Raw genomic sequence first — 23,604 nt, 5'->3', positions numbered from 1 at the left:
AAATAGTTCCTAGACTCGCGGTTGAATTTAAGTCAAAAATCTTTGAGAAATAGGAATCGCGATTTGTGGAGGTCACGCGCACCATATGAAATATAAAAATCTGAAACTTATGATTTGAGGAATAATTTAATGCTAATCACATGTTTGTTCTCTATTTTAAGTGGGGAGGTAGTTTTAACCATTTCCCGGTTCATGTATGTTTTGGATTTATTCGTACTTGTGCTTAAAATCCGCTCTCTGTTCCTTTTCAAAAATAATAAATAAATAAATATATCAATTAAAAATAATCTTCAAACGCTACCTTGTATTATTGTCTCTCCCGTCCAAATAAAACCTGACTACTTTCTGGGAAATAATTATGATATGATGTGCATTTTTATTTCATCGATTAAAATTATATTTTAACTGTTAAATTATGAGACGTTTGATTCATAGATTATAATTATAATATTAAAATTATTTTTAATTTACGTATATTTTTTATGAAAGAAAATACTGTAACGAATTATGAACCATGATTCGAATCGGGATACGAATCTCCCAACCAAACAATTCCTTAATATTTTTATAGTTTGAATTAATATTTTTATAGCGCCTGATACTATTAATGCTCTAGATCAGACTAATAATTAAAATACAGTTCTCACAGATATAACAAAATAACTTTGAGTCCGTTTAGTTTGTTGATTTAAGTTTTTAATTTGAGTTAAAATGTGACATTATATGAGAGTTTTTTACTGTAATAAAAAAGTTAAATGTGACGGTTTTTGAGATTTTTTACTGTAGCAAAACTCAAAATTTAAATTTGAATCGGCAAAATGAACGAGACCTTTATTCTTTCCATAATTATGTGAAACGAAACCCCATTGTAGACCTTTCTTCTTAAATAATTTTTTTTCCTTTTTTTATTGAAGGTGGCGCCTATTCTTGATTATGTGTGATATAAACAGTATGGTTTTTCTTGCACCGAATATTTTTTAAACATTCTATTCCTGTAATTGGATCAAAGAATCTGGTTGTAATGGAAAGATTTTTATTTTCTAATTGGGTTAAAAATGGATTGATTCGCAATGAAAGCTTAGTCATATATTATTCTCACGGTTTTTTTATGGCTATTGTTTTTGAGAAATTTTCTAATACGCTTTGTGTACTAGTATGTTAAATTTTTTAACTGTTAAATCTGTATATTTTTTTATTTTTACGTGATTGTATACAAATTTGACAGATAAAAAACTCGATCTATTGGTACGTTAACATATAGGACAAAATCTCATTGTGCATGTTTGGAACTGTTTTTTAAAACAATTTTCACGTATTTTGAGAAACAAAAAATGAAAATGAAATGACATTTGTTTAGCGAATGTTTTAAAAATAAAACAATGAGAATGGTTTTTGTGAAATAATTCAAAAATATTTAAAAATTATTTTCACTTTTCTGTTTTTATTTTTTAGTACTTATCAATAATATTATAATATATTAATTAATAAACACAATTTTATTTTTTTATTATACTTAAAATAATCTCTTAAAAAATTAACCAAACGTAATTTTAAAATCGATCTCATAATAATTCTCAAAATAACCTTATTTTTACTTTTTATTAAAAATAAAATCATTTTAAAATTAATTTCAAACACACCTATTATTTTTTGGGCCTTCCATTTCTTTTGTTACCAAAATTATGATCGTTTTCGTGCTGATGTAAGGATATCATCATGCTGCCATAAGTAATCTTAATTTGTCTTTTTTTGAAGGACGTGTGACTTTAATTTGGAGAGATGCGTTTGAACTAATCTGTGCAATTTGGAGTTATTAGCAAAAATAATCTTTGCTATTTGGAGGAATTAGTGATTACTAATCTTTACAATTACGTGATGGAGGTAGATTATTATGCCACCGCGCCTTATTTGGAACAATTAATTGAATGTTATTGCTTATTATGGCCGTGGATACCACTTGATATCTGTGATCGTAATTTTGGAATGTTAATTCTCATCATCATTAAGGGAATAAAAAGCACATGGCAATTGGCAAGCAAAATGAATTGTTGAGATCACACGTTTTGAGACATTTTATTTAAGTTTTATCCCGTCTGTTTGATTGACTAGAGATGACCAAACTACAACATCTATTTGTTTGAGAGAAAAAGGAGTTACCAAAACCGAGTCTTATCAATTTAAGTTATTGAGATGGACTATTGCATAGATCATAACATGCATAATGTCCAAAAAGTGACAATAGCTTATATTGTATACTGTATACTCGTGTTTATCTCAAATCCTCAACCCAAACTACGGGGTTGTTTGGTTAGGGGATTCGTATCCCGATTCGAATTATAGTTCATAATTTACTACAGTATTTTTTCTCATAAAAAATACACATAAATTAAAAATTATTCTAATCTCATGATTATAATCTATGAACTAAACATCTCCCCCATCATCGCTGCACCCCTAAAGCAATTTGACAATAATTGTACTTGAAAGGTGAAACAATTATTATTGTTTAACACAAATAATTATCATGAAAGTTATTGTGCGACAATAAGTTTTCTTTTTTTCTTTTTTTTTTCTATGGGACATGACTCCTATATTTTTATCTCCAATCCCTTGAGTTATTCAAAATTCTTGAGACCTACTAATGAAAAAAATAGAAAAAATACCTTGTCAAATTATACTCAAACCCCGTTTTTAAGGACAAACACTTAGGCGACGTTTGATATGAGAGTTTTAAAACCGGAATCATAATTCTGGTTCAAACTAGTATTTGTTTACAAAAAGTAAAAAGTGGTTATAGTTTAACTCAACAAAATCAGTGTTTAGTTTGGATGGTTCTGATTTAAGGTTTGAACCCTGGTGTGACGTTTTAAACCAGAATCACCCGTGGTTCTAAAACCACCACTCCCTTGATTTTGGGTGATTCAAACCCTTGATTCTGATTATGGTTTCAGAATCACAATTTGGATTCAAAATCATGAATCATGATTATGATTTTAAAATTAAAATTAAAATCACCATAATTTAAACCCTCGTAGCAAACAAGTCTTCTTTCTTTAATGGGGCAACGATCAGATGAAATTGTTTGTCTCCTTACTGCTTACCTCCTAACCCACAGTTGTTTTGAAAGTAAACGCATTTTTGAAGGATTAATGGGTAAATTGCTTCTAGGGTTTATTATTATTATTTATTCAGATTTTCTCAATGGCCCGTGATCATTTACCGCACTTTCTGTTTAGAATTGGGAGAAAATAGTAGCAATAGCTAATGAAAAACGTGATCTTATAGGGAGTGTGAACTCATGGCTAACGTTATCTTTTCAATATTTAGAGCTTACTCTTTGTTTGCATTATGGTTGGGCCATAGCCTCTGCTAATATTTTAGCTACCTTTGCTTCATATAGAATCGTTTCGGTCCTTAATTTTATTCAGATCAGACTTCAAGATATTTATATAGATGAGGTTTTTCTGAAATAGTCCGAGCTATGAAGACCTTCCTTTCGTGTAACATTATTATAATAAATACAATACACAACATTGTTATTGTTTTAGATCAGTGTGAGGTGTGCTAACATAGCAAAGTGAGATCTAATGTCACAATTTGTCATTACTAGTACATTTGAGCTAACATAGGAATCATGTAAGATGGAATTATTTATTTTTGTTAAATTACAATTTTTATCGGCATAAAGTGACGTTTGTTTTAATAATTTTGTCTTATTTATAATCATGATTATTAGTTCTGCTATAGTGTTTTGAATTTTAAAAATTAAAATCATGAATTATAATTTTAAATTCATGAACCAAACGTCACATTAGGTTGTTTGGTTGGAGGATTCGTAGCCTGATTCGAATCATAGTTCGTGGTTTGCTACAGTGTTTTCTCTCACAAAAAATACACGTAAATCGAAAATGATTCTAATATCATGATTTTAATCCGTGAATCAAACGTAATAATTTGACCAAATTATAAACATGAATACACTATATCAATTTTTTTTTTAAATAAAGGCACTATTTTTAAACTTTTAAGTTGTGAACAATTCATTGTTAAATTATGGGTGTATTTATTTACACAATTTAAATCATGACTTAAATTATATATATTATATTATAATAAAAATATTAAATTTAAATTTATATAGGAAAAAATGTATCAATTACTACGATTAAAAAAACAAGGCCTGTATATCAATTAGGCAAGTGGCTAGAGCCCGCCAAATGCGAAAAAAGGCATATCCAGATGCTAGAGGTCCGTATTATTTTCAACAGAAACAAAACAAACAGCAAATTGTTCAAACCGGGATTTTTTGGTTTATCGAAGGTCGCCGATAAATAAACAAATGGTGAATATTTATTCAGCTCCTTATTCTTTTTTTTTTTTTTCTCTTTTAATCCGCGAAATGTCGGAAAAAAAAACGAAGAAGTGAATAGAGGTTTTTTTTTTTTTTTTGTTTTGCTTGACTATATGCGAACAAATTTGGACAAAAATGAAAAAAAAAAATCTCATACGAACACGAGAGAGGAAGAGGAAAATGCTCATAGCCATAGAAAATTTTAAAATATTATTTCTCCATCCAAGCGTCCACACAAATCTCCGCCTCAATCCTGATGAAACAAATCTTTACGACCAAAAAAAAAAAAAACAAAAACAAAAGCTTCTAAAATAACACTTTTCTCCAAACTAAAAAGCGACTAGATTCACAAAAACCAGAAGAAGAGAAGCGACGCTAAAACCAAAACTACTTCTGCTCCCAAACAACGAAACTCCGCCGTTTTTACCAGAATTGGTAGAATTACCAGTATCAGGAGCGGGAGAAGATGATGGAGAAGGAGAAGGAGAAGCAGTAGGAGCAGTACCAGCGGAATTGGAAACTAACTCCAATATCCCCTTGGCGGCGAGATTCTCCTGGTTGAAATCGTGCTTGATTAGAAAACCGGTCTGGTTGATCCCCGGACCGACCTGCCAGATGTGGTTCAGCGACTTCTTCTCCGGCACCTTCACGCTCGCGAAGATCGTGATCGATCCGTTGGAGTACTCGGTGCTATAGTCCCAAAACTCGAAGGAGAGATTCGACTGCACGACCGAATAGTACGAGCTGATGTTGTACGTCCTTGGGGTGATAGATCCGTTCGAATGCCTGACCGCGACGAAAGCTTGGGCTCCGGCCATGCCGGTCCCCGTCGGATTTATGGCCCAGGCCACCCAGCCGTCGGATTTCGCCGGCGGTGCGGTGAAAGCGACGGAAAGAGAAGAGTTGGAGGCGTTGTAGGTCCAGTGAAGGTATGAGGTGAGAACTTTGAGGTCGGAGCAGTTCGCGTAAAGCTTGTTGTTCGGGAACTTCTGCGATTTACAGGATTGCGATTGCGCGGGTGAGATTAGGAAAATCGAGAGCGAAATCGCTAAGAGCAACAATGGCGGAAACAAGGAAGCCATTGGAGAGGGAATCAAAGCTTGAACAACAAATAAAACAATTTATTTCAGCAGTTGCGAAAACAATGAGATGGCTTTTGTCCGCTTTAATGGGGGGGATATTATATAATGGGGGACAGCGAGCGAGAGAGTGGAATATGGACACTCTGTGAGACTACTCATACTGTAGTTCATGTGTGTCACGAATCATTAAGTGAAACGTGTACGTTCGTTTATTTTTACTACACGTGGCATTTATTGGTTGGGTATTCTCTTTTGTGGACTAAAATGTTTTTTAATCCAAAAATGATAGTTGACTATGAATTTATCGAGGGATGTGGAATGGTTCACGCGCATTAAATGAGTTTGAAAATGGAGAAGAAAATAATCAAAAACAACACGGTGAACATGTGGGAGATGCTTGTTGCTCGCACATTTTGCCGTTGAAAGGACAATAAAAGAAAATTAAGGGGTTATACTTTCATTAAATTTATTAATTATCATGTCTATTATTGTGTTAAATCCAATAATCTGCTAACTTAAAAGTGTATTCCTGCTTTTAAAGTTTATATGATCACATGTAAAGTCTTATTTGGTTTAGATATTGAATTTCAATTCTAACAGTGTTTTTTTTATTTTATAAAAATTTAAATTTAAAATATTTTATTATAATATTTTTCTCATAAAATTTGAATTCTGACTCAAACTATGACGAAGCAAACGCCCTTACCTCATGTGAATTAGGTGATCCTCCCTCATTTTTTTGGTTTGTGCTGGGACTTGGGAAGGTTGGGACGTTGGGACGTTGGGTATTGTCTAAAGTTCAAAATATATATTTTTTCAATCCTCTTGAAGTTGATATCTATCCGACTGCTACTTTTTAGTGCTTTTTAATTTGTGGAGCAATGAAATGAATGTTGGAGGAGACTTGGAATTGGATTCCTCTTCGTGGTGAATTTCTACCGGCTATCGCAATGGTATGAAAACAAATCAACGTTTATTTTGGTTTCAAGACTTCCCAGCGTTTTGGTGAAAAGGAAATCATCATGTCACTAAACACTCGGTCAAAGATTCGGTGCCCAAAAACGATCAGTCAGTCAAATTTGGAGGCAGTTCTCACTTCCCCCAAGTACGAAATCCTGTGTTACGACATGTATTTTTACTTTAAAACGAATTATGGATTATGGATTTATCTTTGCACTTCTCACTTCCCCCAAGTGTGAAATCCTGTGTTACGATCTGTATTTTTATTTTAAAGCAAATATGGATTTATCTTTTATAATTATTTATTTGAAGTAGTCAATAGTTTTTTATTTTTTTATTTTAATCAATAGTCAGTTGTAGGAGTCATGAGATTTATACGATATATTTAAGCATTATATTTATATTGAACATATTAGGTTGTATTGGGTAATTAGTGAAATTAAATGGACAGAGATCATTTGTCTAATTTGTAATATTCTAATTAGTATCTAATCAATTACATTATGACATGTCATTAAATGAATTTAAATGTTATATCATAAAAAGCCAATTAAAAAGCATTTTAAATCTTTTAAATGACGTGGTCACAAAGTGGCTTATTAAAAACTATTTTAGATATCGAAATTGAATTAGGTGACTTCTAAAAAAATAAAAATATTTTGGAGTAGGGATTTGAGTACGGATGTTAATCTCTCTATATAGATATATATATATATATATTATTTTTTTTAGGAAGTAATCTCTCTATTTAAGTCATTGAATGAAATCTTTAAAAAAAAAAAAAGTGAATGATTATTTCTAACATTTTTGTGTCTTAGGAGATTCAGTTCCCTCAAATGAACTTAATAATGGAGATCGAGAATCTCTCCAATGAGCCTATATCTATTCTTTATTTTCATTATTTACGGGTTGGTAATAGCTTGGTGAAATAAAATTTACTACTTTGGGCAATTGAAAACAGGGGCAGTTTCATTGTTTTGGTCAATGAAATTGTTTGTCATTCTCTTGAAAATTTTTCTCTAGACTTATTGCCTTATTGGTTTGTGCATGTTTTATTCTCCAAATTAAGCACCTAAACTTGTTTATATTTTCACCGGTGCCTCTTTTTCTTTTTTTTTTTTGTTCTTCTTCTTCACTCGAGTGGTCTACCATTTTCAATTGGCTCCCTATTCTAGGCGCACAAATTTGATACACGAAACCATTGACCCAAAATACGTGCGATTGCTAGAATATGTATTATATAAAATTGAATTTTTTTTTTTGCTGGTTATATAAAATTGATTTAAATTTGTTTCCAAATTCACGTTCAATGCCCGTCAAGAAAAGCAATGCAAAAAATAAATCCAAATCCAATGTAATCTCTAGAATTTTCTCTTATTTTATTTTATTTTATTTTACTTTCTTTGTTTTTTAAGGAACAGTTTCCTTCACATAATTTATTTTGTCCCGATTTAGTTCGTTGATTTAAATTTTATTGATTTGAATAGAAAAATTCAAACGGTATTATTTAAATTATAGTTTGAATGTGTAGTTAAAATTTTAATTTGAGCAAATAATAAAATTTAAATTTGTGTTTAGTATGTACAAAAAAAGAAATAATTAGCACTTTTTACTATTAAAAATAGTTTAAACCATTAAACTTGATAGATGAGCTAAAATTTAAATTGTGTCGTTTAATTCAATTTAAATGAGTAATATAATTTAAATTGTATACTTATTAAATATCAATTTATGTCTCGTTTACTTCACCGATTCGAGTTTGAAATTTAAGTTTTGTTACAGTAAAAAGCTCTCAGAAACAGTCACATCTAACTTTTTTGTTACAGTAAAAAATTCTCACATAAAGTTACATTTTAACTCGAATTTAAAATTTAAATCAGTAAACTAAACAAGTTATTAAATTATATTAATTATTTAAACCGACTTAAACTAAACTAAATTAGTAAAAAAAAAAAAAAAAAAAAAAGAGGCTCAGCTAACTTGTTATCTTTTCGTATAACTCGAGTACCTCAAAGTCAGTATCTTCCATCACGCGTCATTTCATTCACTCAAAATGTTCACATTGTGAATGTCAAGACAAAAAACAAGTCATTCATTTGTCCCTCTTGTGAATGTGATGTTCTTCCAAGTTTCAAATTCCACGATAATAATTAGGGATTGTCTCGGGACGACAGTCATATTTATATGATCATTTTTTTGACCTTTGCATTTAATTAAAATATACATAATATATAATTTTTGATATAAATTTAATTATTAAAAACGGTTGATAAAAATAAAACTATTAGTAGTTTAATTTTTTTAATTTTATAAGAGAAATTCTCTAGTAATTACATGCTTACATTACTTATTTCCTGAACTCTTGTCAACTTTAAAAGCTCCTTATTGCAAATATCTCTCCGATTTACTTTTAAAAAAATATATTTGTATTTATTCGTTTACGGCCAATTAATCAAACCATATAGAATATAGATGATCACAGGCTCATAGCCATCGAAACAGAGGAGTTTACCGATATAATGTGTGAATTTATAAAGCTATGACTTCCCTACTACCGAATACTGCTCGCTGGCCAAATAATCCATGTACATGCACGATTAGAATACTTGGGAAAGTCAACAATATGCTGGAAATTGCAAGTATAAACCTATTAAGCAAGCAATAATAATGTCGAATTGGAGTACGGACAATAATTGAGTTGGGATTTTAATCATGTTGTGTGTTTTTCTAACTCATGATGTTTCTCCTATTGCACTAAAAATGTCCAAAATTCGGCTACGAAATAAGTCGTTGTTTCCTCAAATTGAACCACATTAATGGTTGTATAGTTGTACTAATTTAATTTAACGTGTTAATTATGAGCCTATAAATTGTTTACAATATTCTATGGTAGTATGGCATGTTTACTTACTAGGAGTAGATAATGAGAATTGAGATTTAGAATCAACTATATGTTTACTTACCCATTTATATCCTGAAATGAGAGTGAGAATATGTGAGTTCCACACCAATTTGAAGTTGACGAATGGGATTGGCACTCCTCCCACCTCCCACCAGATTGCCACTCCCAATCCTGATATTAAATGCAAAATTACGAGTTTACTCTTAATTTTTCTTCTTTTATTTAACTCTCTAGGGTTTATTTCTCCATTTCTCTCTTAGCCATTTACCACCTCCTCTTCCCCTTTTCTGCCGGTTCTTCAATTTGTAGGTAGGCCATAAATCATCCTTTATTTTTTTTTTTTGTGTTTTGCTTTTTTTTTTTTTCGTTGATAATGCTTTAGTTTAGCTAGTTTTGTTGTCAAGGTTTTGCTGTTCCTTTCCATGTGTGGGTGTGTGTGTCGTCTTCTAGCTTTTCAGTTTTTTTTCCTTATTTTAATTTAATTTTGTATCTCTCTTTATTTCTTTAAACTCTTATATCTGTTTTATTTTAGGAATTTCTACTGTAAGATTAGAAAACTGAAACTATCAATAATTTTTATCCCCCTTTATTTCTCGTGATTCTAGTACTCTAGTTTTTTTTTTTCTTTTTTTCTTATAATTTGATTCTTGTGTTATGCCAATTGTTGTTCATTTTTATAATATACAATGTAATACTAACCCTAATTTTATATGTTGATAATGTAGAGTAATTATGTCTAGATTTTTAGTACGAAAGAAGATAGTGGTTGTAGTGATAAAAGAGATAGTTATGATGTTACAAATGATTATGGTTGTGTGTGCTGCTATGTGTACCTATGTTTCTATTTATTATGAATGAAGGATACGAAGTCCAAAGATGGTTATAAGGGTTTATCAACAATTAGGTCACTTGTATGATTTGATTTACGAGAGTGATATCAAGTGTGTGGCACAATTAAGAATGGATAGAGAAACGTTTAAAAGATTATGCAAGCTTCTATGTGAGAAAGGAGATTATACAATGGTTGTTACTTGGTTATTATTTAGCGAATTAACAAATGTTATTTAACTTGTTTAACATAAGCGAAAAGATGCTGCTAGTTTATATGGAAAACCTTTTCCTCATTATTACACTTTGGGTGAAATTTATGGACGTGATCGAGCTACAGGCATTGGTGCTGAAAATGCAGATGATGATGAGGAAGAGGTCCGCCAACAAGATACCATGAATGTAAATGTAGGTGTCGACTCAAATATGAATGCCTTTGAAGAGAATTTCATGGAAAATGATATGTACTACAATCAGCAACCAAGTGTTCAACAGGGCCAACCATCTGAAAGCTCTCCAAGCGTTTTCACTCGCAAGACAAATACCAAAGGTAAAAACAAAGACAAGATATTTGAGAATATGTGCTCCAACATTGGGTCGATGGCTAAATATGTGGCATCAATGGTACTCAAATTAGATGGTCTCGTTGGTGTGCTTTCCATTGCTTACAATGATTTAGCTGGATTACAAGCCAACTTGTATCAAGAAATGCTGAAAATTGATGGCTTAGATGATGATCAAGTATATGATGCCACCAATATTTTAGCAACAAAGCATGATTTGCTACGTGTATTCTACAACATTCTGGATCAACTTAAGAAGGGATACATCCTCAAAATTCTTAGTCGTGGGATTTAAGTGTTATATTTGTCAATTATTAGTTTACTTAAATTATGTTGGTACTTTGAATTATGCTTAGGATATATTTTTCGATTTATGACTTGGAACTTCTTTTTGAAAGTTTATGACTTAAAGTTTAGTTATTTTGTTCTTATTTTATTTCATCATCATATTCTTTTCTTGAAATTGAGTTAAAATTTATTGAGAAAAATAACTTAGATGATTAATTAGGTGTGATAAAAAAATCTAATTACTAGTTAGTTATTCTAATATTAAGATAGTTAGCATAATATACAATTTTTTTTTTTAAAGTTCAACACACAAAAATCTACTAAAAGAGTAGGTAAGTAAATTTATAACAGTTTATTCCGATATGAGTATAAGTAAATGCATGAATAGGATTGGGATTGATTTCGATTCTGATTCTTGGAACATAAATAAATAATTTATTTTGACTTTAATTTCTAACTCTGATTAATGTTCACTCCGATTACCGATAAGTAAACATGTCGTCTTTTTGTTTATGGTTCTGCCAAAACATGATCAAGTGATTTTGTCCGCCATGTGCCAATAATGCCTAACGGAGAAAAGTTGATTAGCATGGATTTAGACCCCAATAATTGCTTATGCGAATTCTGCTAATTTCTTTTGATTGAGGGAACTCATGGCAAATTAATAAATCAGGACTAAACATCATGTTTTGCTCTAATTAAATAGTATGGTTAATTAATAATTGCACTTGTGTCGTGGGCACTAGTTGTAACAAACACGAGTTGTCCATGTGCTAAGAAAATTGATATTCAAATACTAACCGAGGGTCAGAGAGGGTAAGGATTTGGAAAAATGTGAAGTATTTCAATTATGGGGGGGGAGAGAGAGAGAGATTTAGAGAGAGAGAGAGAGAGAGAAGAATTCCATTAGTTATAGGAAAAAGAGGAATTATATTACAAATTATAAAAAGGATGAGTTAAAAGGTTGGCCACTTTTGGAGATATATTTTTTTTTAAATGGTCAAATTGTTTTAAGCTAAAAAACTGGCCTTTTTGGTAAATATCATATTTCTTTAGTCGGTAAACCTCATATTTCTGAATACATTTTTTATTTACAAATAAACATCATTTTTTTGAGTGAAAAAATTATCATTTTTACTCAATATAATAGATATTAGGCTAATCTCATTTTCATTAAATAAATATTTTCATTTTTATTATCAATAAATTCGACTATATATCAAACTAAAAGAACATAAAACGATTATCGAGCAGGGCCTTAATATTCTACTAAGTAGGCTTCAGTAGTCCTATAACCGATGGTGAACTTGGGTTAGTTGGGCCCAATAAGGTTGTACTTATCCCTCTGTTAACGTTCAACTTCAACTCCAATTGGATCTTTGAGTCTGGGCTTCGTTATCTAGGCCCAACATAGAACCACTCCACGATATCATACGGTGAGGTGGCGGGGCAGTCGATAATACCTCCGTTGCATATATACTCGCTTGAAACCCTAGCTAACTCTTCATCTCCCGCTCGCTCTCTCACTAGGGTTCACGAAACTGCGCTGCGTTACGGACAGGTTCGACACTTTACTCTCCATGGCTCTCTACGCATTTCTAATTTCTCCGAATTAGGGTTAGGGTTTCTATTGCACATAACTGGTTGTTTCGCTTTCAGCAAAATCGCTTATTCTTTGCTTCGTTCATCGTGATATTGCATTTCCAATTGTTCGTCAGTACTGTTGTAAATCTGTGCCAAATATCGAAGTTTTCCATGCCTTTCTTTGTCGGAATGGAAAATTGTTCAGATGAATTTGTTGTTTCTCAGTCATTGTGTGCATTAGAGTTTTCAATCTGAAAATTCATTTATATGAAGATTTTTTGGCCTTGCATACTCATTTCCCATGGTTGGTGAAATTTTCAACTGGGATAGATTTGTTTGTTTATTATCTGGAAGAGAGATCTATGCTTAATTTATTTAATTAATGAATTATTGGATCTATGTGGTTATGGATTATTTTGTGTAGGGCTCTAGCGTTAGCAAGTGGCTGTATTGTTGTGCATTCATGGGTTCATTTGTAAAAACGCTTATTTTGTGATTGTTTTTTTCCCCCAATATGAGCACAAAGCTGAATAAATGTGGTCCGCTGACTTGTAAAGATTAAATCCTTTTCAATTACTGGTTGCAGAAAAAATGGCTGTCCCTTTGCTCACCAAGAAGATTGTGAAGAAGCGTGTCAAGAAGTTCATCAGGCCCCAGAGTGACAGAAAGATTTCTGTCAAGGTATGCGTCTCCATAAGTTCTTTAATCTATTCTCATTGGACATCAAGATTGCTAATGTGAGTTGGTAGGAGGAATCCTGTATGCAGTGTAGCCCATCAAGATTTTCTGTTTTTCAAGAAAGGAATCACTTGCTTAGAAATACTTCCCAAATGTCAATGTTTACTTTATATATCAGTTGTTCAAACGGCTGTTCCTTTCTACTAAGGCTAGTTAATGACCTTTAATCCACACTTTTTTTTAATGAAACTTCCTCAAATAGAGGAGAATATTATTAAAGAAAGAAACTAATACAAAACAGAAACTCAGTCAAGAGAATCTGTAAAAAGGTAACTCCAAAACATCCCTATACACCAAAAATCAAAAGAATCGGGACAAGAGGTTCACCACATCCTATTCCTATTCATCACCCCAAGATTGGCCAATTTGTGAGCACAACGATTAGCTTCCCTAAAATTCATCATATTACCTATATTCATGACCTTTAATCCACACTAAAGCCCCTAATATTTCGAGAGGTCAAAAGTAGCTTCATATTTGTTCAAAAATTGTTTGGACCTCATATGTCATAAATTATTATAATTATGATCTTAGACTTCCATTTGTCTACTGAAATGGAAGTAACTCATAGCGAGGAAGTAAACCTTGTCTTAGCTATCAGATACAATTTTGGATGCTTTCCATGGTTAACATTCTTGCCTTTCCATTTCACTATTTTTTCTTCTTTGTTGCCATTTATGAGTCTATGTATACGCTAAACGCTGCTCTCTTTTTTTTTTTTTTTTGGATGCAGCCTAGCTGGAGAAGGCCCAAGGGTATTGATTCCCGTGTGAGGAGAAAGTTCAAAGGATGTACTTTGATGCCCAACATTGGTTATGGCTCAGACAAGAAGACTCGCCACTACCTCCCCAATGGGTTTAAGAAGTTTGTTGTGCACAACGTCAAGGAGCTTGAAGTTCTGATGATGCACAACAGGTAAATATTCCCATATCAACTATAATATGTGCGACGTTTCTTTTCTGTCTGCGATTATTTGTAAATTTCACCAATCCACTTTCGTTCTTACTTTATTTCAGGACTTACTGTGCTGAGATAGCTCACAATGTTTCAACCAAGAAGCGAAAGGAGATCGTCGAGCGAGCTGCGCAGTTGGATATTGTTGTTACCAACAAACTGGCCAGGTTGCGTAGCCAGGAGGATGAGTGAGCATTTATGCTAATTTTTCTTTTTGTTTGTTTGCTTTGTGAGTCACTCCTATTATTAGGCGTTTCAGCATTTTGGGAGACACTTTATTCCATAGTTTTCATTTTGTTTTGAATTAAGTGGTGACTTCTGTACTGCTCAATTATCGTTAAAAGTAATTTTTGATATTTCAATCACTCGAACAAGAGATTGCTAGTTAAAACCTTGCACTTGAGGGACCCACAGCTGAAATGGGCGACATATTTGGTGAGCCGTTCAGAAAACAAATTAGTAACTGATTTGAAATGGTTCTTCTGTTTGATCACTCTCCTCATTGAGGAAAGTAATTTTAATTCCTGGTTTGTGGTAAGGTTTTGACATTGCTCGTTCTTGGCTTAAAAGTCTTCGGTTATTGGTTTATTTATGGAGAAGGCTCTACCTGCCAATTGCCGTGCGAGACCCATTTTTTAATTAGCTTTTAAAAAAAAAAAATTTAATTAATGGCCAAAAAGTCTTGCAATGGGCATAATTATCTTGTTCGGTTTCAGTTTAACTTGCGTAATGTAATTTGAACCTAACTAGAATTTTATTTATAATGTTACCTGAGTTTGTGTACGGTAATAAATATTATTATGTATTCCCTGATAAGTGTACAATACATGCATATAATAATGGGAAAAGTGCAAACGATCCTTTGAAAATAGCTTTAATCATAACCGGTTTTTAACAGAATGGTTCCACTTAAACAAATTTAAGGAAAAAAGGGGCAATACTGAATATTGGAGACATTGATTTTATATTAAAAAGATTTGTATAAATTAATATGTGGTTTGAAGTAACCATTCTTATTTTTCTCTATTAGCGTTGTGTAATGTGGCATGCAGATGGTTATTTTAGTCCCGTTCACTTCGTTGATTCGAGTTTAGAATTTGAGTTGAGATGTGATTTTATGTGAGAGTTTTTTATTGTAATAAAAAAGTTAGATGTGATTGTTTTTATGAGAGTTTTTTACTGTAGAAAAACTCGAATTCTAAACTCGAATCAGCGAAGTGAACGGACCCTTTGAAACTTAACCAGGAAATTATAAAAGGTTTGTTTTAAAGTATGGCAACGTTAGATCCAATTATTTTGTTATTGAGAAGAAAAACAAAAACTAGGAATTGTCTTTTTTATACTTGCAAACTTAAAAGTTAGTCTTGTCCATCGTCGGGGCAAACTAATTGGGTGCGTTTATAACTCGTTTCAAAATGATTTTATTTTTTTGTATGAAAATAAAAATGAAAACGTTTTCAATCTCAGATAAAAATTATTTTTAAAAATGTGTTTGGTAGTTTTATCAAGAGATTGTTTTCAGTATAAAAAAATTCATTAATATCTCTCTCCCTCTCTCTCTGCTTGAGAGCGGAGAAAACGAAAACAAAAAATGAAAAATGAATAAAATTTGTTTTTAATTTCTTTATCATTTTATACTAAATTAAAAAATTATTTTTATTTTTTTTTGTCTTTATTACGTCAAACGCCATTTTAAATACGTTTTCATTTTTTCTTTTTCTTTCTCAAAAAACGTAAAAAAAAAACGGAATCAATTTTAAACACAGCCGTTATGGTCGAGATAGAGATTTTGTTATCTCATTATATTGCAAAACCGGAGCTTGTGAAACTTCAACATATGATAAATGCATCATAACACTTTTTAAAGGGCATTATATTATAATATAAAAGTAAACTATCTAATTGCGTAAATGAGTGTAGTTTGAAAATATTAAGAATAATTTGAATTCAAGTATTAATTTATACAATTACAGCAACATTGAAAATAAAAACCAGTGAATCTTATCGTGCAAAAGAACAACTTTTATTCATCACAAGTGGAGTTGGTTTTAGTCCAATATGACAGTCGGGAACCAAGAGTAGTGGAAAACGATTTTAATTTCCTTAACGCAAGAAGTAGTCTCTACTATTTCTCCACAAAGGAAGACGTACTTGTGGTGGCTACTGACTACTGTGGATGGTGCTGGACCACACAACTTTATAAGGAGAATTGTTTTTGGTTGGTCTAATGATGAGAGAATCGACCACTCCTCGTGTAGTTGTTATCTGTAAAATCAAGTTATTGGGTTTGAATTTCATTTAGGGAGATTTTTATGGTATAGTATGAAAAATAATTATCTTATGGGATACAATTATAAACCGTCATATCAATCTTTATTGAATTATATTAAATTGTCATATTTTTTTGATGTGATTATGTGCTTTACGGGTAGCGTATAATTTTACTGTCATTTATTTATATCTTTCTCTTTCATATTTTCTCCTAATCTCTCCAACAAAACTGAGCAAACATGCGGTGTCGTGCAGGGCTGATAATATGGGTCACGACACGAATTTTGCAGGTTAAGGTTGAGAAAAAAGAAGTTCGGGTTAGAATTGGGTCGACTTGAAATTGACACAAAAAATACGAGTCAATTTCGGGTTGGACATGCCTAACCCGAACACGACACGAAACTCGTAAAAAACTAAAAAATACATATATTTTTCATTACATATTTTAAATTTTATTATGAACTTGTGATATTATAATAGTTATACTCAAAATCTTAATACTATTATTTACTTAATTTCAATAGATGTTATTGTAATTTAGTGTGTTATGAATTTTAAGTTATTTCTAATATGTAAAAAACTAAATAAAAGTATACAATTTTCGTGTCAATTGCAGATTCATGGGTCAATTTCGTGTCATGAGTCAATTTCGGGTTGTGTCGTGTCAATTCGTAAAGTGGTCGTGTCGTGTCGTGTTCGTGTTGCGGTTTTTAAAAAATTTTGTGTCACGGGTCGTGTTCAAATTGACTGTAAATTTTTAAAAAAATGATCAAAATACGACACGAACATGACACGTAACACGAATTACCACCCCTAACATCGTGTTTGCGTTGTTTTTTCTGTTGAGTAGCTTGCTGTGGGGCACTAATCGTATGACATGAGAAGCTAAAAGCGTGTCCCTTCATTATCAATAAAAAAGCAATTACCCACATATGTTCCCATGGGGAGTCTTTTTCAACCCTATTGATGTCTTTTGAAATGGCCATAAATCCTTTCTCTTCCTTCCTTATTAATTAAGTTAAAGCTTACATGCCTTACGGTCCTGGCTGTAATACTGAGGAATAAATATACTTCAGTAATTACACTCATGACTCAACTATAAAAAAAAAAAAAAACATAAAAAAATCATATGGAATAGTCAAAACACTAGCTAATACAAATACACTGGTGATAATCACCAATGGGTGTGCAGCAATTAGAATGATGGACACTCTTAACGCCCCACTTTAAAGCTCGCATCTGGTTTATAGACCGTGCGGCATTGAACCTGTTGTGGTGTGAACTGAAATTGATCAAATCTTTTTTGTACTAATAGGGGTATTTGACTTTTTGCTATAGATGAAGAGAACAAAAGACGGGATGATTGTGTAAAAAAAAAAAAAAAAAACTTTAGATTGTAATAGTGACTCGGAGCAATTACTAGCACGAAATGTTGGTTGCAAAAGTGGGTCCTCTCAAGCAAACGACCTTTTGCAGTCCGTCCGCAAGACCCATGAGGGTCCCATGTGCCCATATCGTCCATTCAACAAGAATTATAGCTTGATGTCACTCCCACGACTAATTAGTTTTTCACTGTAGAGCCATAACTTTTGCACTTTAAAACGCGATCATAAGTGATTTGAATTGAGATATAACTGTATGTGAGAATTTTTTATTGTAGTAAAAAATTTAAACATGACTGTTTTTAAAATTTTTTTACTATAACAAAACTTAAATTTTAAACTAAAATCAGTGAAATGAATATGACTTAAACCCGCGTTGATTAGTTACAACAAAACAACTCTTTGTTGATGACTCTTATGACAAGTTTGGAAATATGTTGTACAGATGCTAAGAACTTATTGTCGACCGCAAACAATTGATAAAGATTATTATTTTTTAATGGTCCAATTAATTGCGTTACTGTCTCTTTATTTTCAATCCAAGTTTCATAGACCCAGCGAAAAGAGAGCTAAAGATGAGTGAAAAGTTCAAAGCCAATATGATGGTTTTTCAATTGATTTATTTGAGGTATTGCACTGATTGGGACAGGGAGAAGACATGTAAATGGAACAGATATCTTGCATCTAAACAACTCATTGTTATATTCTCTTCAAGCCAAAAACAAAATAAAACAAAAAAAAAAACACAAAAACAAAACAAAACAAATGTTGACGATATGCAACATGCTTGTTTAGTTCGCTGATTCGACTTTTAATTCGAGTTGAGATATGACTTTATTTGAGAGCTTTTTACTGTAGTAAAAAAGTTAAATAAGACTGTTTTTAGAGCATTTTACTGTAACAAAACTCGAATTTTAAATTTAAATGGGTGAAATGAACGTGGTCTCATCTCTATGTCTATTTTCCCTCTTCTTATATCTGTCTATTTTCTATTCTCTCCCAAAATTTCTTCACCCTTTTTTCTTTTTTTTTTTTGTTGTTTATTAATTTTCCTCCCACTTTTCATCCCTACCAAACGTAGTGCAGTTTATGATCATATGACAACAATTCCCATCTTTTACACCTTAGTCTAACTAGTTATGCACATGAGCAACGTGACGCCAAAAAAGTATGGGCAACAAGAAAACGTCAAAGCCAATTTCCATAGTGAGACTTTTTCCAAGTCTTGGAAGTTCCTCTTGAGATGCCGTAATTTAACCAACTGACCATATTCATCTCATACAAATAAACTAGTTTGACATATACACACATATTTGTGCGTGTGTACGTATGAATGTATATGAAATTGGTTTATTTATATGAGATGAATGGTCAATGGAGTAAATGAACAACCGTTAACTCACAACAGCAGCCTGAATATGTCCTCAATGGCGTGTTTCTTGTGAGGGAAAATGGTCTACACATAGATCTTTCTCACAGTTAAAAGTTTTCCCCATCAGAAAGCCCGTATTCACGAGAAAAGGGCACAATCATGCAACCTATACAACGAAGTAGTACTTCCACCAAAAGACTATATATAACGACCCTTGTTTATGAATTATGCAGATCTATTACGTACAGTTGTTCTTATATTGGTTGATATCAGGCTTATCAGATATCAGATGACCATGGAATATCACCTAGTTAGGTATTCCTTCAATCGTCGGTGAAAAAATTGACTAAAGTATGCCTATCAATAGGTGGGGGAAGAAAGTAGTGGTCCATGTTAGTAAAAAAATTTAGGCTTCATAATTCAATTAATTTGGGGCTACCAGCTGCAATTATTTGATAATATTCTTTGCAGTAGTAGAATCATGTGCGGAGTTTGTTATCCATTTATTATGGGTTCGAAGAAATCAATTTGACGAGTTGTGTACATATCAATCACCATTCGCCAAGCTCATGTTAGCAATCACCATGATAAGATCGCCTTTAATTCTTTCAATAACATTCACTTCTTGCATGTCCTTTTTTTTTAGTGAGTGAGTCAAGAGAAGTGATATTGCTTCCAAATTTTCTAGCCAAAAAATTGTTTCACATCACAAAAAGAAAATGATCAAACCTCTGAAGAAACAACGGGTGTGTATCTATAAGAATGTATTTCCTTTTTCTTCTTTTAAAATGTGTTCATACTCAATAATCTCAAATATAATAAGTCTTGTAAGTTTCAAAAAAAAAAAAAAAAAAAAAGGTCTTGTTAAGAATAAACTGTGAGGTATCAAAGCTGCGAAATTATTTTTGGAGTCGAATTGAATTAGACCCTTCCCTTTTCGTTTTATTGATGGCTCTAAAATTTCTTCTATACACAATGATGATCCCTTTATTATTCAGGGAAAAAAAAGGATAACAATAAAAGAATTACGATAATGAATTTGAAAGAAAAAAAAGTATATTAACTACATAATCAAGTCGTAATATTATGCCTATAGATTAGGCTATAATGCTACATCTTCCGATCATAGTCTGTGTCGTATATACTCTTATGTATATTTGACCCCAAAAAACAATAGCTAAGGTCACTATAAACGTTACATATGCTTACTTTAGAACGAAAGAGAAATAAATAAAGAATATTGAAGAGTTAAAATACGAGAAAATTATCTACTTGAGTGGGATGGTGATTTGGTACGCTTCCTACCCAGTCCTTGGTATTCACAGTTTCCGCATGATCACCGTTGATACCACGCTGATCAGTTTTCTGCTTGTCACCTTCAACACAATCACCGCCAACACCGAATATTCCTTGGACAACGGAAACAACGTCAATGCCCCTTATTCCTTCTTTGTCCTCATCAACATTTTCCGGAATATACGGTGGTCTCGGGATCTGCATCACCGAATCCCAGTCCATTCCTCTGAAGAAATCGTGGCCTTTGATCTCCTCCACACCGATCCTCTGCTTTGGATCCTTCTCCAGAAGCTTCCTGATCAAGTCTCTCAAAGGCGTCGGCTCCCCTATCAACTCCGGCGACTTCGTCACTATCCTGTAGAACGTTTCTTTCCGGTTGGAGCCGCGAAACGGCGTCTCGCCGTACAGCATTTCGTAGAGCATTACGCCGAGGGACCACCAGTCGACGGCGAAGTCGTGGCCGTTTCCGGAGACGATCTCCGGCGCCACGTACTCCTCGGTTCCGACGAACGAGTTCGACTTCTCGGACGAGTACAACTCGGTCCGCGCTGAGTTATCGCTGAGTCCGTTCTGGGAGGCCGAGTCCTCCGGCGTGATCCCCGAGTTGCAGAATCTGTGGAACGGTGAGAGTCGTTTCTTTCGCGCGGAATCAGACTCCGTGTCCGAGAAGTTGGATGTTCTTGAAGATTGAGGACTTTTGGGAGAGAGTTTTGTAGAGAGATCGAAATCGACGAGCATAATGTGACCGTTTTCTTGAACCATGACGTTCTCTGGCTTCAAATCTCTGTACACAATCCCTATTCCGTGCAAATATTCCAGCGCGAGAACCAATTCTGCGGCGTAAAACCTTCAAGAATCAACACAAAATACAAATTGATCAACCATAACTGAATTTCACAGCAAGAATTTTCTTGCGCTTCGTTGCTTAAACAACAAACATAACAGAGCTGCATGAAAGACAAATCAGATCTCTATTTACCTGATTACATCGTCGGAGAACATTCTCTCTGTCTGTCTCTTCCTGTGAACGTTGAGATCGCGGCCGGGGCAGTAATCAATTGCGTATCCAACCAGCTTCTCGGTATCCAAAATACCGCGCAATCGCGGCAAAAGCGGGTGGCGAAGAAGGCCGAGAACTCCTTGCTCGAAGCAGACTCTCTTGTACTCATTTCCGTCGCTGTTGACGGACTTTCCTTTCTTCTCGATCAATTCCTTGGAGATCACTTTCAGAGCGAGAAGCGCATCGCGATCTTCATCCTTGACGAGGAACACCACGCCCTTGGCTCCGCGGCCGAGCGCCGACACCACCTTCAGTCGCTCGAAGCTCAAGGCCGGGATCTGATGGCGGTCCTCTTCATCGTTCATGGCCGCGGGAAATGACCGCTCACCGGAGGAAAACCGTCTTGTTACAGGTGGATCCAAGAATTTTGTGAGAGATGTTTTTGCAGTAACCGGAATTTTTCTTCCTATTTCTTCCCCTTTTTTATTTTTTGCGCGTTCAGTGGGCGGGCGATGAGAGGTTTCAGTGTGTGTATATATATATAAGTGCCGTTTCGGAGTCTTGGAGAGGAAGGATTCAAAGTTCAAAGAAGAAAGGCGGAACGGCGGGCTGGGATAGGATGGAACTTTCTGCGTTGTTACCTGGTTGAGATGGTGAAGTGAGATTTTGACACGTATGATCTTGAAAATCTGATTTCGTCACGTGGTGAGATCTGGGATGTTTATGACTTTGTTAGATGGTAATTTCTCAGGTGAGGAATATGTGGAGGTGCCCATAATGGGAATGGGAATGGGAATTGTGAATTATAGTCATAAATAAATCATGAAATGATTGCGACTATATGAGTTCTTTTTTTTAATCAAAAAAATATTGTTTTTTTTAACCAAAATAAAACAAAAAAAGGAATGGAAAAATGGGGTGGGTAGTTGTGAACTTGTGATCTTACGGTCGTGTCCAAAACTTGTGATTTTGCAGGGGAAAAAAAAGAAAAAAGAAACTTTTGGGATTACTTGAGACTTGGGATTCGGGTGAGGCCTTCTTCTAGAAACCGTGCGGAGCAGGCAAGGGAAGGGAATGTTCAATTTAAGCATGGGCTGTATAAGCAAAAACAAATGCCAAACGTGATATGGGGCGGTGGACTTTGTTCGTGTTGCATGTCTTCCGTCACCAAAAGTTAGGAACACCAGTTATTTCTAGTATAAATAAATAAATAATTAGCACTTGTGCTTTCATAAATAGGATATTTTCCCAAGATCTACTTATCGATTCTCACGTTAAATTTAATTAATATCATATTAAATTAAAAAAATATACAGAATAAATAATTTTTAATATAAATCTAACGATTAAAAAATAAAAAATTATTGATATATTTATTTTTTTTTATCCTATTAAAAAAACTTCCTTATAAAAAATCTTGACGTGATTTTAGACTTTTATTCTTAAAGTATTTAGCTCTTAAATTTATAAACAACAACAATTATTCTAATAGTTAATGAAATTTAAATTCTTAAGCACAATAATAAACAACTCCTTGTAGTTTGGTACTTCTCTAATTCTTTTTTTTGTTTTTTGAATTTAACCAATGTATTCGGTGACCAAATCCAGCAATCTACTATTTAAGTAGGGAACGCGATAATTTTTTAACAATATATATAGAAACAAAAAATAAAAATATGTAAAGTTCAATGGAAGTGTACATACAAAAACTGAATATAGCGGAATTTTAAGTTTGATAAATAAGTAAAATAATGAATATTGGGTGGCATTTCCGGAAACATTAAACGCGCGATAAATTTAAAAGTTTTCCTGAGCTTAATCTCTTTTTAGTCTAAATTTGCCTAAGTCTAAGTTCGTTGGAGCCCAAATTCCCCTAAATCTAAGTTCGCCAGAGCCCAAACTCTGAGCCCACGCTCACCTGAGCCAAAATTTGCCTAAGCCTAAGTTCACCGGAGCTCAAGCTCGCCTGAGGCCAATCTCATCTGAAGTCAATCTTTCTCGAGCCTAAGCTTGCCGGAGGCCATTCTCTCCCG

General features: G+C 33.3%; 3 protein-coding genes across 3 annotated transcripts; 1 reads left to right on the top strand and 2 right to left on the bottom strand.

Annotated features, from left to right (window-relative positions):
* Window positions 1-4,538: 4,538 nt before the first annotated feature.
* LOC21398913 (auxin-induced in root cultures protein 12) lies at window positions 4,539-5,520 on the bottom strand. Its single transcript, XM_010102501.2, has one exon. The coding sequence runs from the start codon at window positions 5,431-5,433 to the stop codon at window positions 4,681-4,683; it is 753 nt and encodes a 250-aa protein (XP_010100803.1). The 5' UTR covers window positions 5,434-5,520; the 3' UTR covers window positions 4,539-4,680.
* A 6,945-nt stretch (window positions 5,521-12,465) lies between these two features.
* Window positions 12,466-14,771, top strand: LOC21398912 (60S ribosomal protein L32-1). The gene is made up of 4 exons (XM_010102500.2): window positions 12,466-12,535; window positions 13,145-13,239; window positions 14,030-14,211; window positions 14,313-14,771. Exons 2-4 carry the CDS (start codon window positions 13,150-13,152, stop codon window positions 14,440-14,442), a joined length of 402 nt encoding a protein of 133 aa, XP_010100802.1. The 5' UTR covers window positions 12,466-12,535; window positions 13,145-13,149; the 3' UTR covers window positions 14,443-14,771.
* A 5,546-nt stretch (window positions 14,772-20,317) lies between these two features.
* Window positions 20,318-22,094, bottom strand: LOC21398911 (serine/threonine-protein kinase OXI1). Its single transcript, XM_010102499.2, has 2 exons — window positions 21,551-22,094; window positions 20,318-21,418 (listed from the first exon to the last, which is right to left on the bottom strand). Exons 1-2 carry the CDS (start codon window positions 21,934-21,936, stop codon window positions 20,524-20,526), a joined length of 1,281 nt encoding a protein of 426 aa, XP_010100801.1. The 5' UTR covers window positions 21,937-22,094; the 3' UTR covers window positions 20,318-20,523.
* Between the last annotated feature and the right edge of the window lie 1,510 nt (window positions 22,095-23,604).

The sequence above is a fragment of the Morus notabilis genome, unplaced genomic scaffold (genome assembly GCF_000414095.1).
Source record: "Morus notabilis unplaced genomic scaffold, ASM41409v2 Scaffold52, whole genome shotgun sequence".
Lineage (NCBI taxonomy): Eukaryota > Viridiplantae > Streptophyta > Magnoliopsida > Rosales > Moraceae > Morus > Morus notabilis.
This window is presented reverse-complemented; position numbering and strand designations above follow the sequence as displayed.